The following is a 16305-nucleotide window of genomic DNA, read 5'->3' as shown; positions in this document are numbered from 1 at the left end:
GGGATCCGAACCTGCGAACCCCGGGCCGCCAGAAGCCGAGTGCATGAACTTAACCGGTATGCCACCAGGCCGGCCCCTGAACTCCTCTTGATTTTCAACCTGGAGAGATTGACGGTAATGTTCTACTACATATTTTTCATGTTGATGGTTCTTAACTGCAAACTTCATGAAATAAAAACATCATTACTATTATATGTCAATTTCCATTTAAAAAACTGATTATTAACCTCACGAAGACAGTACAACTGAATGCCATTTGGAGTGCCACATTACATTTTGTAGTATAACATGAAGACACTGCGGCTGTCCCTCCAGGAAGCCAATAAATTATGCCTAGTTGTACATTCCATATTTCATTACATAGTCAGGATGTCTGAGATAAAGCAAACACCATTCCAGTCCTGGGTAGACGTTCTCTGTTACACTTGTTGAAGTTGGATTTATTTTTAGTGTTTTATTAAAAATTACAAATGCTGATGCATTTGTAAACAGGAAAATCATATAGAAGCACATAAAATTAAACATGCCCAGCAGTAACCACTGTTAATAGTTTGATGTCTGTATTTCAAGACTGTTAACTACACACACATAAACATTCACGTATACACACATACAGTTTTTTATTTAACCAAAGTGCAATTACACTCTACATATTGTTCACTGGACAGCTTATTTGTATATGCAGGTCTATGTAACTTTTTTAACATCTTCATTATATTTTTTCTTTAGCTGTATCATAATTTATTTAAACCATTCCCTTACTGATGGACATAGGGCTGCTCTTTTTTTGTTTTTACCAATAATGCTGCAGTGAACATCCATGTACACATATATTTGTGCATATGCCAAAAGACAGCCTAGAAGAGGGAGAATAACAGAATTTCGGGGTCCTGGGGAATGAGAATTTTAAATCTGAATAGGTATTGCCAAATTGCCTTCCAAATGGCTTAGCCAATTCATACAACCATGCTGACAATGTATATTACATCCACTTTCCTACACTCTTGACAAAGTTGGATATTATGAAATTTTTAAACTTGTTGAGAGATAAAAAATGCTATCTTATGTTTTTAATTTGCATTTTCCTGATCACCAATGAAACGAAGCATCTTTTCGTATATTTTATAAATCATTTACTTTTCTTCATCTGTGAATGTCTCTTCATATCCTCGGCCATCTTTTCTAAGACTTGTCTATGGGTCTTTTTATGTAATATGTATAGTAACCTTTGTCTCTTAAGTATTTTGCAATATACAAGTTTTAATTTTTTTATATTGTCAAATCTGTCCTTTTTTGTCATTTATAGCTTCTGGTTTTTAACTTAGACAGGCATTTCTTAGCCAGAAAATTATTCCAATAGTCTCCTTTTTAAAAAAATTATATTTTTAGAATTTTATCTTTTAAGCTTAACCTACTTGAAACTTATTTTTGTCCATGGCCTGAGAAAGAGACTTGACCCAATAACTTGCCAAATACAGAGCCTTCCAGTTAGTCCTTAAGTGGAATCTAGCAAAGAGAAACCTGGTATACACACTTTAACAGCTTTCTTGTTTGTTTGTTTTTTAAAGCGCAACCTACTACACAAACTCAGAACATACTTTTACTGCTGCGACAACACCCAAAGATATGTGTACTTACACAGAATTATAGTGACTTAAAAGAACAAAACATTTAAGAAGATGCAGACTTCCTGACAGTGACATAGCACTTACCCATTCCCCTTTAACCTCCACCAGGAAAGCAAAGGTTTGAAAGCAAGGCAAAATATATGTTTAATGAAATGTTTTATTCTTACAGTATATCTAAACTCTATTCATCTAGTCCAGCCGGTGGTTAGCTAGCCAATTTGAGGAAAAGGATTCAATATCATTGTAACAAGACTATGTTTCCAAAAAACAGCAATATTTTCTCATTAAAATATAGATCATCTGTAACATTTCCTTATTGTAACATTTTGTAATACCTGCTTATCTTAAGAAGAGAACATTACTTTTCCAGTTTCAAAAATATTAGGCATTTTTTTTGTTAGTGTAAAGAAACAACTTTGTAACGAGGTCCTCTCTGACGTCGCAATGAACTTGCATAATTTTTAGATTCCCGCTATTGCATGGTATTTATATATTTTACAATTAACCTGCTTTAAAAGGCATGATATTTCAGAGATGAGGCAATATGAGTAAAGCAGCTTCAGGTTGTAAGAAAGCACAGCATAGGAAACAGGAGACGGCGAAGAGGCTGACAGACACACCCTGCTGCTTTGCATCACCATTCATGTGTGCAGAATGTGTGCCCACACTTAGAGAAGCCAGCAGTTTTTTCTGTAAAGAATGAGCGAGGGTGGCACCCAGGCATTCAAAAACTGCTGAGTGAAGGCATGGAGATGATTTGAAGAGGGCTTCATTATTGTTAAGGAGATTCTGACTTTTAAAGATTCTAGACCTTTGACCTTGACTCCCTTATTTCCAGCCCACAATAATTAGAGAGAAAAAGCTATCAGAAAATAAGGGGAGAGGGGACTGATTTCTCTGAGTATCAAACACACTGTTCTTTCTAGATATTTTGGTCCATTAAAGATCATATATGCTACACACAGAGATACGATGTACACACGCAAGATGAACGCATGTACAACACCCTTTTATACTTCAAAGACATATAGTCCTAGCATGAAAAACAAGTTTGTCTCAATTCTTTTTTTTGGTGAGGAAGATCAGCCGTGAGCTAACATCCATGCTAATCCGCCTCTTTTTGCTGAGGAAGACCGGCTCTGAGCTAACATCTATTGCCAATCCTCCTCCTTTTTTTCCCCGAAGCCCCAGTAGATAGTTGTATGTCATAGTTGCACATCCTTCTAGTTGCTGTACATGGGACGCGGCCTCAGCATGGCCAGAGAAGCGGTGCGTCGGTGTGCGACCGAGATCCGAACCCAGGCCGCTAGCAGCAGAGCACGCGCACTTAACCGCTAAGCCACGGGGCTGGCCCAAGTTTGCCTCAATTCTTAACTTTCATAGTTCTTTTAAAATTCTGAGCCATTCCCATCTTTAAAAAAAAAAAAATTGCTAATAGTAATGCAAAGTTTGACCCCTTCTAAGACTTATTCTTAAGTTAATAACTAGATTGAGGAACTACTGTTTTCTTTTAGAAAATAATTTAGGTCAACCACATTGCTTTATTCTTTCTCAAACCGGCAACTATAGTTTTAGGTACAACCATAAGATTATATTTAATTATTATTACAATTAAAGAAAATAAAATGTGACAAAGCAAAAGCCAAAATTTTTTTATCTGTTCATTTACAGAGTAGGAAAGCAGATTAACTGTATTTAATTCATTATTTTTCACATATTTTTCAAACTTTACACAATTAAAGGGGAAAAATGATGCTTTGACCCAAAGATACAAAAGTTATCATTGGCAATTACGAAAATGATGGTAAAGTTCTTTGCACTTAATACTATTTCTTAAAGACTGCTCATAATGTATAAGCAGTACTCTAAACTCTGAAATTACCAGAACTTTACAGATTTTAAAATATGCTAAGGCTGTGATAAGAACCCATTTCTTTAACAATTCTATTTTAAAGTGCTGTGAGGATACATTTTTTAAATGTCATCTTTCATTCTAATAGAAAAGGAAGAAGGCTGAGCCTACACTTCAAAAGCCCAGATGCTGGATTACTGGATTTCACACTTGCCAACAATTTCACGATTGTCAGCTAAACTGCAGACAGAGAACAGACGCTGACTATCTAGAGCAACCACGCTTTCACCGGTCTTTCTTACCATGACTATATCTCCTGGCTGGATCGTGATTTCATCATGACTCCTGGACTCAAAGGGATACAGTGCTCGGTAATACACCACTTTTACGTTCTCCTGTGCAGAAATCGTAAGTGGGCCCTTTTCTGTTTATTAAAAAAATGGGGAGAAGAGAACAGAAATAAAATGTTACATGGAACACAAACACATGACAACAATCCAAGTTAATGACATCTCCTCCACTGCCTACCTTAACATCTGAACTATTTCCCTCTATTCAAGGAATGTCTGAAACACACACTGAATGCCAAAGGGGAGCCGAATCTGATGTCTGCACCTCAGGCGCATCAGAGAGTTCATTAGTGGACTCTCTGTAAACATAAGTCACCCCAGTGTCAAGTGTGGTGCCGCTGTCTGAGGCCTGATCCTTGCCTCCGGGCCTGGGTTCCAGCAGTGCACATCTGTAAGGCATCAAGGCCCTTCTTCCCACCCAGCGGAGAGTACAATGCAGCAGTTCCAATGTGACCCAAAATCTGAATCAGCCAACTCATTTGGGAGGGAAAGAAGCATAACTTTCCATATTAAAAGACAGGGAAATGATGTTTTAGGCCCTTAACACGGTCATATAAAACACAAGTGCTGATTTCACCAAGAACGGTTATTACTGATAATCCCCAGTGACGTAAGTCTTCCATTTCCTAGGAAAAAAAATGAACCTAAGGATGGACCCTAGATGAAAATAATTTAGCATTTAAATGAAATAAAATTTTTAAAAATGCACGCAAGCGGAGGATATTTTGGATTCTGGTTAACAATAACTACCCACAGCTCTCTGAACTGTTTACCCAAGAGCTGTAAGCATTTGGACACACGTGTGTTCTCTGAAAAGCAGTGAGGGGGAGGTGTTATCTTCATGCAGTCTCGAACTGAATGATGTGCAAAATTTCCCACTGACCGAAGGGAAAAAAATCCTCATTTTATACCAGGAGGAAGCATGAGGAACTTACACTAATTGCCTAAGATCAAGTAATGGTGAAATTATTTTCAGATCAAAAAAAGTATTACAACATATATTTGCCTTCCTATGGCATGGCCACTCCTGGGTGGATCTGATGACTTACCAGTCTCTCTCCCTGGACTGCATGCATGTGAAGGCAGGGAGGGTGCCGGACCCAACTCTGAACCCTCACTCCCATCCCTGCCCACTGTGCAAACAGCAAACAAATAAACCTTTATGAACCAGTGTGTTTCTTTCGTTTTTGTATACCAGTAAAAGGAATACTGACGATTGAACAAATAAAATCAACATAATTTGCCATACTAAGGAAAAGGCAACCACTTTCTCCAGCTGAGTATTATCTGCAAAGTTGTCCAGTATTATACAGCCCACAAGAATTTTAAAAATACACTCTAGTTTGCATCTGCTATAAGAGATAATGTTTTCTAGCTATTTCAAAGTCTTTCATTTATCATTCTCTAAAGAGGCAATTTATGATCAAAGGGCAAAAAACAGTCAGTTTTAAACAGTACAAATTGAAGATAGCAAATGTCACATCAGTGTGGGCCAGGGGGAAAGGTGCCACTTCCTATGGCTGAAAGAGCTCAGAAATTCCCAGAGAAAATAACAAACTGGAGAAGCAGCAGGCTGTTTGGGCAGGAAAGGTTATGACCTCCATGTGGAATACAGTGTACAAATGGGGCTCGGTAATGAAACTTCATGCCACTTCTGTCTGCAGAAGACTTCTAGATGCCAGTGCAATGGTGGCCAAAGCTTGGCATGGTGGTGGAAGAATTAAACAGATATGTAATGATCCTAGAGAATGAACAGCTGCACTGTCCTAAAAAAAGGAGACTGACATTCTCAACTCTATTAATATAGCCAAGATAGAGCCTGATTAGATACAGAAATTTCTCAAGAGGATCTGAGAGAAAAGACAGCTTATTTGCTAGAATTATCTTTGGCCTCGGATACCTGCGGTGGACCAGGGTGCTTGGACCACTGGCTTGGCTGGTTCCTGGTGTGGATGGAAAAGCCGACTCAGCTTGTCTTGCATCTCTTGTTTGCCTTTTTCCTCACTCTCCTTCTTCTTGACACTCTCTTCCCTTTTGAGTTTCTCTTCATCGTGGAGTCTTCTTGGCCGCTGATGCTCCTCGTCCTGCTGCACGTGCTCAAGCCACTGCCTGTCCCTCTCCTGAGCTCGTCTGTCAACAAAATGCTTGATTACAGCAAGGAAGCAAATCCAACTTAACACTGCTGTTGTCTCTTTTCAGAAAAACCCCATCTAGACAATGGGATGCTAAACATCAAGGGGACAGCGTTCTTCAGATGGAGCAATCTGAATCAACGAAACGAAGGCGCTCAGGGCTCCAATTCTGAGCAAGACAAAATCACACGACTTAGAAAAACAGATAAAATTTCTGGATGTATCTTATAAAGTGATTAGAAAAATAACAAAAATACTTCTCACATTACTAAGCAGTAGTTGCTCTATATTTTACTGAATTTGACTACTTTGTGTTTGTTTTTCAAAGTAGCTGATACAAAGAGATAATCACAATTAAATCTAGACCTTGAAAATTCTGATGGCCTCAACCCGAAACCCATAGGAAAAGACTGGAAACAATTTTTCTCTCATTCCACAATATTTTATAAAACCAGAAAATACTTTATATGAAACTAATGTGCAATAATAAATGATATAATGTTAATAATAACTAGTCCTCCAAATTTATTAACTATTTTAACCCTGACACCAGGTAGGTAGGTCTTATTGCTATCATCCCCACTTTACAGATAAGGAAAATGAGGCAGAGATATTAAATGACTTGTCCAAGGTCACACAGCCACACCTGCCAGGGGTTCAGTCCCAGGCAGCCCTGTTCTGGAGTCCACACCCATTTGAACCACTATCCTGTGACACGGCCAACGCATAAAGGTCATCTCCTGGAATTAGGAAACTGCCAAGGAATGTAATATAAACAAATAAAACTTTTATTCTCCATTTAAAAAATATTTATTTCTACTCTGTATGAATGTGAAAAATTAGTGCAGAATTCTTTTTAACTTAAATCTTAAACATTTTACTTACAATTTTCAAAATATCTTAAGAAAGCATAAAAAAACACTTTTTGGGGGGGTAGGGATGTTAATTGTTATTCCTAACAACAATAACAAAAAACATAATAAAATTTGCTTACATTTTCTATTAATAAAGGTCACCATTTATACTGTATAACCATGTTATTTCTAAAGTTAAATTTTGGGTACTATTTATTATACAATTATAAGCAGAAAATTTAAGCTTTCTGTATTATGATATTTTGTGTTTATTTCTACTCTGTAGGAAATGTGAAAGTTCAGAGCAGTATAGTGTGAATAATAAACCTGGAAGATAAGAAAATGATGGTGTCAGAGTTAATCAATACATCCAAGGAATTAATCCTTGGTATGTAATCCTAGTCCTACTCCCAAGAAAACCATAAAGCAATTCTCTAAGTTGGTTTGAGACCCTACCCACCTACCCACTGGCATGAAAAAAAAAAAAAAAAAAAACCCAAAACACCAGACTCAGAATTATATATATAACCACAACAAAAGGTGCAACATGTTGGGTAGTTTAACTGAGCTCGGCCCACTAAAGTCAACGACTAACCTAAAGTATCTGTTTCTTCACCTTTTTTCTCTCATTTCAGTAATCAATTTTATAATTTATACTATATCACTGGAATATTCGGTCATTTTTGTCTCTTAGAGTCTAAAATCAATTTGAAACTTAAAAAGCAAATATCCAACTACAAAATCAGACACACCACAAGTTCAAAAATAAATATCTACAATTTACTAGAATTTATTACAAATAAAAATAAAAAACTACAAACACAAATATTCAAAGGAAAATGTGTCTGTATCCTAAGCAGCAGTGGCAAATTTCCTCCCTCGGAACTCAAGCGTAATTTGCAGTTGAAAACAAGAAGAAAGAAGACAGAGTGGCGCACTGTGAGTGCCACTGGAGAAACCCTGTGTGGCCAGCGAGTTCAGGGACTTTGATGGCAAACCCAGCACTGTGACCGCCACTGTTATTAAAAGGCTGTGAACTGGAAAAGTATTTTGGTCATTGGCATGCAAAGGAGCACACCAAGTGTCCCAACTTCCTTGTCTAATTCCGTTTATCTACGGAGTAGTAGCTTGGGAGAGCTCTGGGAACTAACCAAAAACGTCAGGGGGCACTTGTATATGCAAAGACTTATATATACACGGGTTTGTGCTCACGCTCACACACACACACACACACACACACACACATTCAAGACTGAAGGCTCTTTCTGATCCAGTAAGTACTTGGAGAAGCCAGGCACAGAAATAGTAAACATTCAAAGCTCCTTCCAGATGGGTCCACAATTAACTGCTGAAAAGACTCACCTTTGGGCTTCTTCTTTTTGTTTTTCTAATTCTATGATCTTTCGCTCTTGTTCTTTCTGTTTCAGCCGTTCAGCCTCCAGGGACTTTTGTTTCTGGAGCTGCTGCTTATTATGTATTCCTCGTAGTTCCTACAAATAATCAAGAAATAGTTCAGCAACGAGATGCAGTGACAGGCGCTCCTATTGTTGATCAGCATGCAACCCTTCCTATGGGGAAGCCCAGACACTCAGGAGATAACATTTCAGATGTGAAACACGTTAATTTGGAGAACTCAAATCACTCTACGTCTTGACATGACTGATCTCCAAAAGCTGTTCAAGATTGTATTTTAGTAGCCATAACACATTACACCATTTTCCATGATGTGCTTTAGAAGGAACTTGCTAGTGGAGGGCATAGAGAAGCCACACCGCTCAAGACTCAGCAATAATAATGGAACATAACCAGTTTTAAGATACGAGGATGATCATGAATAAAACCTTAAGGTCCTAATGATAATGAATCAATATCAGTCTCTACTGGCTTTGAAAATACACACCCCTTCACACACGACCTCCATTAAAACTTCACCTCCTTCTTATGCTATGCTGCCTTAGAACAAATGGATAACCTGTTCCACAACCTCAATTCTCCCCACCAAGGTCTGTTTTTCTTCAAATGACACCTCTCCCAGAGCACCTTCTCTTACTAAATCCATGTGTAAAGTTGTCAGCTACCCCAAACTAAACCAGTATTCAGGTTGGTTATAAAAGCTATAATTATAAAAGCTATAATTTGATGATCACCACCTTGGATCTGATTTCCTCATTTGATACTAGCCACAGGAATAAGAGTAATCTCCTTAGCAGGCTACTTAAGTATTCAAGTCAGAAGTTTAAATACCCAAAAGTATGAAGAACAACGAAATGCCTGTTGAGGGGGAAACCCTATGATTCCACAGGAATCAAACAGTCACTAACAGATTCAGTCACCAGAATCCTTCTTATTTGTGTCAACAGTAAATCAGATGAGTCAAAGTGTCCAATAGAGCCAAGGGTGTATTTCCAGTTGACTTCTTGGTCTGGCTAGTAACTAGGGTTAGTCCCCCAAGTGGGCAGCCCAGGGGTCTACATGGTGAGATCTAAGAACCAAGGCCTGCCCTGTCTTCTCTTGCCTTGCTTATTGGCAAGAAATCCAGATGAGTAGGTTTCTTCCTGCCTTATTGCTACCTTTAGATTCATTCAGAGACTGAACAACAAAGGTGGATGGATCGGTGTTAAAATGCACTTATTCCTAGAGAAAAGCCCTAAAGTAGGCTAACCTTTCCTACTAGCTGGACTATTCTTACGATACAGTTAGAATGCATGTACAAGCATTTTGTATACTATACGTGAAAAAGTTTAACTGGAGATCATGACATTGGGGGAGGCAAGTACCGGGCAGGGAGGGAGGACAGGAGGGAAGGAGGCACTCAAGAGAGGGGGAAGGAAGGAAAGGGCTTCAGTGTGGAACTGAGTAAATGAGACTGGGAACATCTAGGCAGGATGCAGCAGGATAGGCACAAATTGGTGGACTATTCCTTATGGCAGCAGCCCTGGGCACATGACTTCCAAATTATGAAGGGTATCTGAGACAGAAGTTTAGCTATGGAGGGGGCATGGCAGGCCAAGAATGGAGACTGGAAAGTAATGATGAAACCTCACTCTGACTGTTCTGGGGGCTGGCCTGGTGGTGCAATGGTTAAGTTCGCAGGCTCTGCTTTGGTGGCCCAGGGTTTGCAGGTTTGGATCCCAGGTGTGGACCTATACACCACTTATCAAGCCATGTTGTGGCAGGCGTCCCACATATAAAGTGGAGGAAGATGGGCACAGATGTTAGCCCAGGTCTAATCTTTCTCACTAAAAAAAAGAAGAAAATCAATACCAGGAAAAAACAACTCCATTTTTCATTATCTTTCTCACTGCCATACACCACGGGATATAAAACTTTAATGTTCAATATTTAGCAGTATTGCTTTTCATAGTAGTTTGGAATCAAACATAAATAGTAATCTCTGATAGAATGAACAAAAAATCTGGTAAATATTTTGGATTTGATATTTCAGAGACAAACGGAAAAAACAGGCCAATTTCTATTGTTAGAGTAATCTGCATTCTTGGTTCAAGTTAATATCTCTACATGAAAAGGAAAACTGCAGTGGGGTGATGTCAAATCAAACTCTAAATTTGATTTCCTGAGAAAGGGACCCAGAAGTCAGCCCCTGCACAGATAGGGATGGCCTGCTCTATCATTAGCCCAATGGCCAAGACCCTTTAAAAGGAAGGGTCAAAAGTAACCGAAAGGTTTACTTTTTTCTCTATTTTAAAATTTCACCTTCAATTGCATAAAAATGTTAAATAAGTTCAGAAAAATAATTTAAGGCAATGGACTATAAAAAGGTAATGGGCCGGCCCCGTGGCCTAGTAGGTAAGTTCGCGCCATCCTCTTTGGCGGCCTGGGGTTTGTAGGTTCGGATCCCAGGCACGGACCGAAGCACCACTTGTCACGCCATGCTGTGGTGGCGTCCCATGTAGAAGAGAGGAAGATGGGCACGGATGTTAGCTCAGGGCCAGTCTTCCTCAGCAAAAAGAGGAGGATTGGCAACGGATGTTAGCCCAGGGCTGACCTTCCTCACACACACACACAAAAAAGGTATTGAACGGGGAAGAAAGAGACTCAGATTCGAATATCAGCTCCCTGATAAGGGCCAGCAGCTGAATCAGAGTACATGATCTTTAGGGTTTTTTAGTTTTAAGATCTGTTAAATTCTTAGACACTGTTCATCACATAAAAATTTATTCTTTATTTCAGTGTCTCTTTGTTCAGGGTTTTATTCTTATTGCAGGAATAAACCAAAAAAGTATAACTAGTAAGCAAAATAAATCCGAGCTGAAATTAAATGCAAAAGAAATGACAGAGAAGGAGTAACATTTTAGTTTCATGGTCAGGAACCTGACCATTTATTTAAAAAGTTCTTACTTCATCTAGGAAAAATGTATTTATAGGCAGAGTGATACTCAAAATATTTAATCAGAGGTGCTACACAAGCCGTGGACACTCAGAATGGACGCTGGCCGTGATGTACCAATGCACCAGGTGGGCCAGGGGCACGGATGGAGATTTTTCATTTTACCAAAGAATTACACTGCACATTTCCTTTCTATTCTGGTCTCTGGTTAACTGAATGTTGATTTATTGATCAATAATTAGCAGATACAAAGTCAAAAGAAATGAAAGTAAAGCTAGTAATGTATTAGGAGGCACTATAAAATGAAAAGCAGTCAGTGAATTTAAAGAATGTATAGAAAAAAAACCCATGCTAATGAGATAGTTTTAAAAATAAATTTTAAATGTATCAAATATATAAAGGAAGATATTTAAGATATTTAAAAGTTTTTAAAGCAGGGGCCGGCCCGGTGGTGCAAGCAGGTAAGTGCGTGCGCTCCGCTGCGGCGCCCCAGGGTTTGCAGGTTCGGATCCCGGGTGTGTACCGAGGCACTGCTTGGCAAGCCATGCTGTGGTGGCGTCCCATATAAAGTGGAGGAAGATGGGCACGGATGTTAGCCCAGGGCCGGTCTTCCTCAGCAAAAAAAAAAAAAAAAAGAGGAGGATTGGCAGATGTTAGCACAGGGCTGATCTCCTCACAAAAAAAAAAAAAGTTTTTAAAGCATATTTTTTTTTGAGTATAGCAGCATTGTATGATAGGCTAAACCTATCTTCCGCAACTGTCTAAATAAGTTGCAGCTTCAAATACCTCCAAGGAAATGGAGCTCACAGGAGCCATAAAAGAACAGATGTCAAATAAGATAATGGAAGGCTCTGTTATCTTATGATTCAGATTTGAAGACTGCAAAGTTCTTCTATCCTTTCCTTCATCCAACTCAAATACTGCTGAGATACACAATCAATTGTAAGAAAATCAAGACGCTGCAAATAGGCAGGCATTCCAGGTTTTCCTCTCTTTTCCTGGACTTGGGAGTTTAAGATGGCATGAACCAAAATAAGCAGAAAATTTATGATTCCTAAGTTGATAACTTTTTCAAAAAGTTGAACTTCTGAGAAGGCAATCTATAGAATGAAGGAATATGTACTAAAAACCAGTTAATAACTTGTCTTCCTGTGCATGACGAGGACCTTGTGGAACACCAAGTCCTTTTATGTGGGAAGCAGAAGACTGCACTGTTTCTTCATTCCTGCTCAATACTGTTTAAGAGACTCAAGTACAATCACAGTTATTTAAAAGAAGCCTTTTAATTCTTTCAGAGACAACCTTTTTAAGGTGACATCAATCTGGTGTCATTAAATTCTTCATTTACTTAGGAAATGGGAGAACTGTTAGGAGAAGCAGCTAAGAAACACTTCACCCCACAAATTGTATCAACTTTTCCTGGTGGTCAACTTGATTAAAGTGACCTGGAAAATTCTATTGAGTCTTGTCACAGTTATTTCTCTATTATAACTAAGATAAAAATAGAACAAATAAGAAATTACTAAGAATCAAAACTCAGTATCTCACTTGTGGCTCTTCCTAAAATTAACTTATTTTTTTCCTAAAATCAAGAACTCCACAATCGCATATTTATTGCCTGGCTATCTAGCAATATGGTATTGAGTGTAAAACTTTGTGGATTTTTCTTTATGAGTTCTATTCAAGGGTATGATACATTTACACCAAGTAATAATTTATAGTAAATTACAGTAGTGTGCAATAGTTTAATATTATCTCCTAATAAAGTATAATTACTTTCTTAATAAATAAGAAATAATTAAACATGCATTTGAGAAGTTTTAGCTATATGTTACAAACATATGGGAAAAATAAAACTCCTATAAAATGTGCAGTATATATGAAAAGCTATATGCCAACCAATTCGACAATCTGGAAGAAATGGATAAATTCTTAGAATCATACAACCTTCCAAAACTGGATCAAGAAGAAGTAGAGAATTTGAATAGACCAATCACCAGTAAGGAGATCGAAACAGTAATCAAAAACCTCCCCAAAAATAAAAGTCCAGGACCAGACGGCTTCCCTGGTGAATTCTACCAAACATTCAAAGAAGACTTAATACCTATCCTTCTCAAACTCTTCCAACAAATTGAGGAGGGGGGGAAGCTCCCTAACTCATTCTACGAAGCTGACATTACCCTGATACCAAAACCAGACAAGGACAACAAAAAAAAAAAGAAAATTACAGGCCGATATCACTGATGAACATCGATGCGAAAATCCTCAACAAAATACTAGCAAATCGCATACAACAATACGTTAAAAAGATTATACACCATGATCAAGTGGGATTTATTCCAGGGATGCAGGGATGGTTTAACATTCGCAAATCAATCAACCTAATACACCACATTAATAAAATGAAGAACAAAAATCACATGATCATCTCAATAGATGCAGAGAAAGCATTTGACAAGATACAGCATCCATTTATGATAAAAACTCTGAATAAAATGGGGATAGAAGGAAAGTACCTCAACATAATAAAGACCATATATGAGAAACCCACAGCTAATATCATCCTCAATGGTGAAAAACTGAAAGCTATCCCTCTAAGAACAGGAACCAGACAAGGATGCCCACTGTCACCACTCCTGTTTAACATAGTACTGGAAGTCCTAGCCAGAGCAATCAGGCAAGAGAAAGAAATAAAAGGGATCCAAATTGGAAAGGAAGAAGTGAAACTGTCACTATTTGCAGATGACATGATTTTATATATAGAAAACCCTAAAGAATCCACCAGAAAACTTTTAGAAGTAATAAACGAATATGGTAAAGCTGCAGGATACAAAATCAACATACAAAAATCAGTTGCATTTCTGTACACTAACAACGAAGTAGCAGAAAGAGAAATTAAGAATACCATCCCATTTACAATTGCAACAAAAAGAATAAAATACCTAGGAATAAACTTAACCAAAGAGGTGAAAGATCTGTACACCGAAAACTATAAAACATTTCTGAAAGAAATTGAAGAAGACACAAAAAAATGGAAAGATATTCCGTGCTCTTGGATTGGAAGAATTAACATAGTTAAGATGTCCATACTTCCTAAAGCCATCTATAGATTCAATGCAATCCCTATCAAAGTTCCAACAACATTTTTCACAGAAATAGAACAAAGAATCCTAAAATTTATATGGAACAACAAAAGACCCCGAATAGCTAAAGGAATCCTGAGAAAAAAGAACAAAGCTGGAGGTATCACACTCCCTGATTTCAAAATATACTACAAAGCTATAGTAACCAAAACAGCATGGTACTGGCACAAAAACAGACACACAGATCAATGGAATAGAATCGAAAGCCCAGAAATAAACCCACACATCTATGAACAGCTAATCTTTGACAAAAGAGCCAAGAACATCCAATGGGGAAAAGAAAGTCTCTTCAACAAATGGTGTTGGGAAAACTGGATAGCCACATGCAAAAAAATGAAAGTAGACCCTTACCTTACACCATACACAAAAATTAACTCCAAATGGATTAGAGACTTGAATGTAAGACCTGAAACTATGAAACTTCTAGAAGAAAACATAGGCAGTACGCTCTTTGACATCGGTCTTAGCAACATCTTTTCAAACACCACATCTGACCGGGCAAGAGAAACAATAGAAAAAATAAACAAATGGGACTACATCAAACTAAAAAGCTTCTGCACAGCAAAGGAAACCATCAACAAAACAAAAAGACAACCTAACAATTGGGAGAAGATATTTGCAAACCATACATCTGATAAGGGCTTAATCTCCAAAATATATAAAGAACTCATGCATCTCAACAACAAGAAAACTAACAACCCAATTAAAAAATGGGCAAAAGATCTGAACAGACATTTCTCCAAAGAAGATATACAGATGGCCAACAGACACATGAAAAGATGTTCAAAATCACTAACTATCAGGGAAATGCAAATCAAAACTACAATGAGATATCACCTGACGCCCGTCAGAATGGCTATAATTAACAAGACAGGAAACAACATGTGTTGGAGAGGATGTGGAGAGAAGGGAACTCTCATACACTGCTGGTGGGAGTGCAAACTGGTGCAGCCACTGTGGAAAACAGTATGGAGATTCCTCAAAAAATCAAGGATAGAACTACCATATGATCCAGCTATTCCACTGTTGGGTATTTATCCAAAGAACTTGAAAACACCAATTTGCAAAGGTACATGCACCCCTGTGTTCATTGCAGCGTTATTCACAATAGCCAAGACTTGGAAGCAACCTAAGTGCCCATCAAGGGACGAATGGATAAAGAAGCTGTGGTATATATACACAATGGAATACTACTCAGCCATAAGAAACGATGAAATCCAGCCATTTGTGACAACATGGATGGACATTGAGGGCATAATGCAAAGTGAAATAAGTCAGAGGGAGAAGGTCAAATACCGTATGATTTCCTTCGTTAAGTAGTAGATAATAACAACAATAAACAAACACATAGGGACAGAGATTGGATTGGTGGTTACCAGAGGGGAAGGGGGGAGGGAGGAGGGTGAAAGGGATAATTTGGTACATGTGTGTGGTGATGGGTTGTAATTAGTATTTTGGTGGTGAACATGATGTAATCTATGCAGAAATAGAAGTACAATGATGTACACCTGAAATTTTTCCACTGTTATAAACCAATGTTACTGCAATAAACAAAAAATTAAAAAAAAAAATGTGCAGTATATATAAACTAAAATAATAAGATTTTTATCACCAATAATATCTACAGGATTCTAAGATATAGCAGAGTTTCTTATCCAGGGTTCATGAATAAGCTTTGGCTCTGTGAACACTACGAAACTGCAAATAATCTGGGGTATATGGGCATTTTTCTTGCAGAGAAGGCTCACAGCTTTTATTTGATTCTCAAAGGGGTCTTTGATCTAACACAGATTATGAACCACAATAAGAAAATGATTGGCAAATAAAGATTCTGTCTTGTATTAATTGAGATAAATGAAAATCAGCTTGCTTTTAACTTCTTCCTTCAACCAAGCCGGAAAAGTCACTTACTTCCCCTAAAGAATTAAGATATTTGTACCATAAAACATCTTTGGACACCCTATGGCATACAGCCAAAGTATTTCAAAAGCAATATGC

The 16305-nt window shown here is 37.9% G+C and overlaps 1 protein-coding gene across 3 annotated transcripts in view; it reads right to left on the bottom strand.

Annotated features, from left to right (window-relative positions):
- ITSN1 (intersectin 1) overlaps positions 1-16305 on the bottom strand; it is a 207857-nt gene that overhangs the window by 70968 nt on the left and 120584 nt on the right. For all 3 annotated transcript variants that reach the window (XM_058523049.1, XM_058523047.1, XM_058523048.1), the window contains exons 17-19: positions 8179-8306; positions 5731-5960; positions 3783-3904 (exon numbers count right to left, since the gene is read on the bottom strand). In XM_058523049.1, the coding sequence (XP_058379032.1) occupies positions 3783-3904; positions 5731-5960; positions 8179-8306 (480 nt within the window). The remainder of the gene's footprint in view (positions 1-3782; positions 3905-5730; positions 5961-8178; positions 8307-16305) is intronic.

Source organism: Diceros bicornis, chromosome 27, assembly GCF_020826845.1.
Source record: "Diceros bicornis minor isolate mBicDic1 chromosome 27, mDicBic1.mat.cur, whole genome shotgun sequence".
Classification (NCBI taxonomy): domain Eukaryota; kingdom Metazoa; phylum Chordata; class Mammalia; order Perissodactyla; family Rhinocerotidae; genus Diceros; species Diceros bicornis.
The sequence above is the reverse complement of the archived record's forward strand: the minus strand, read 5'-3'. Positions and strand labels throughout refer to the sequence as shown.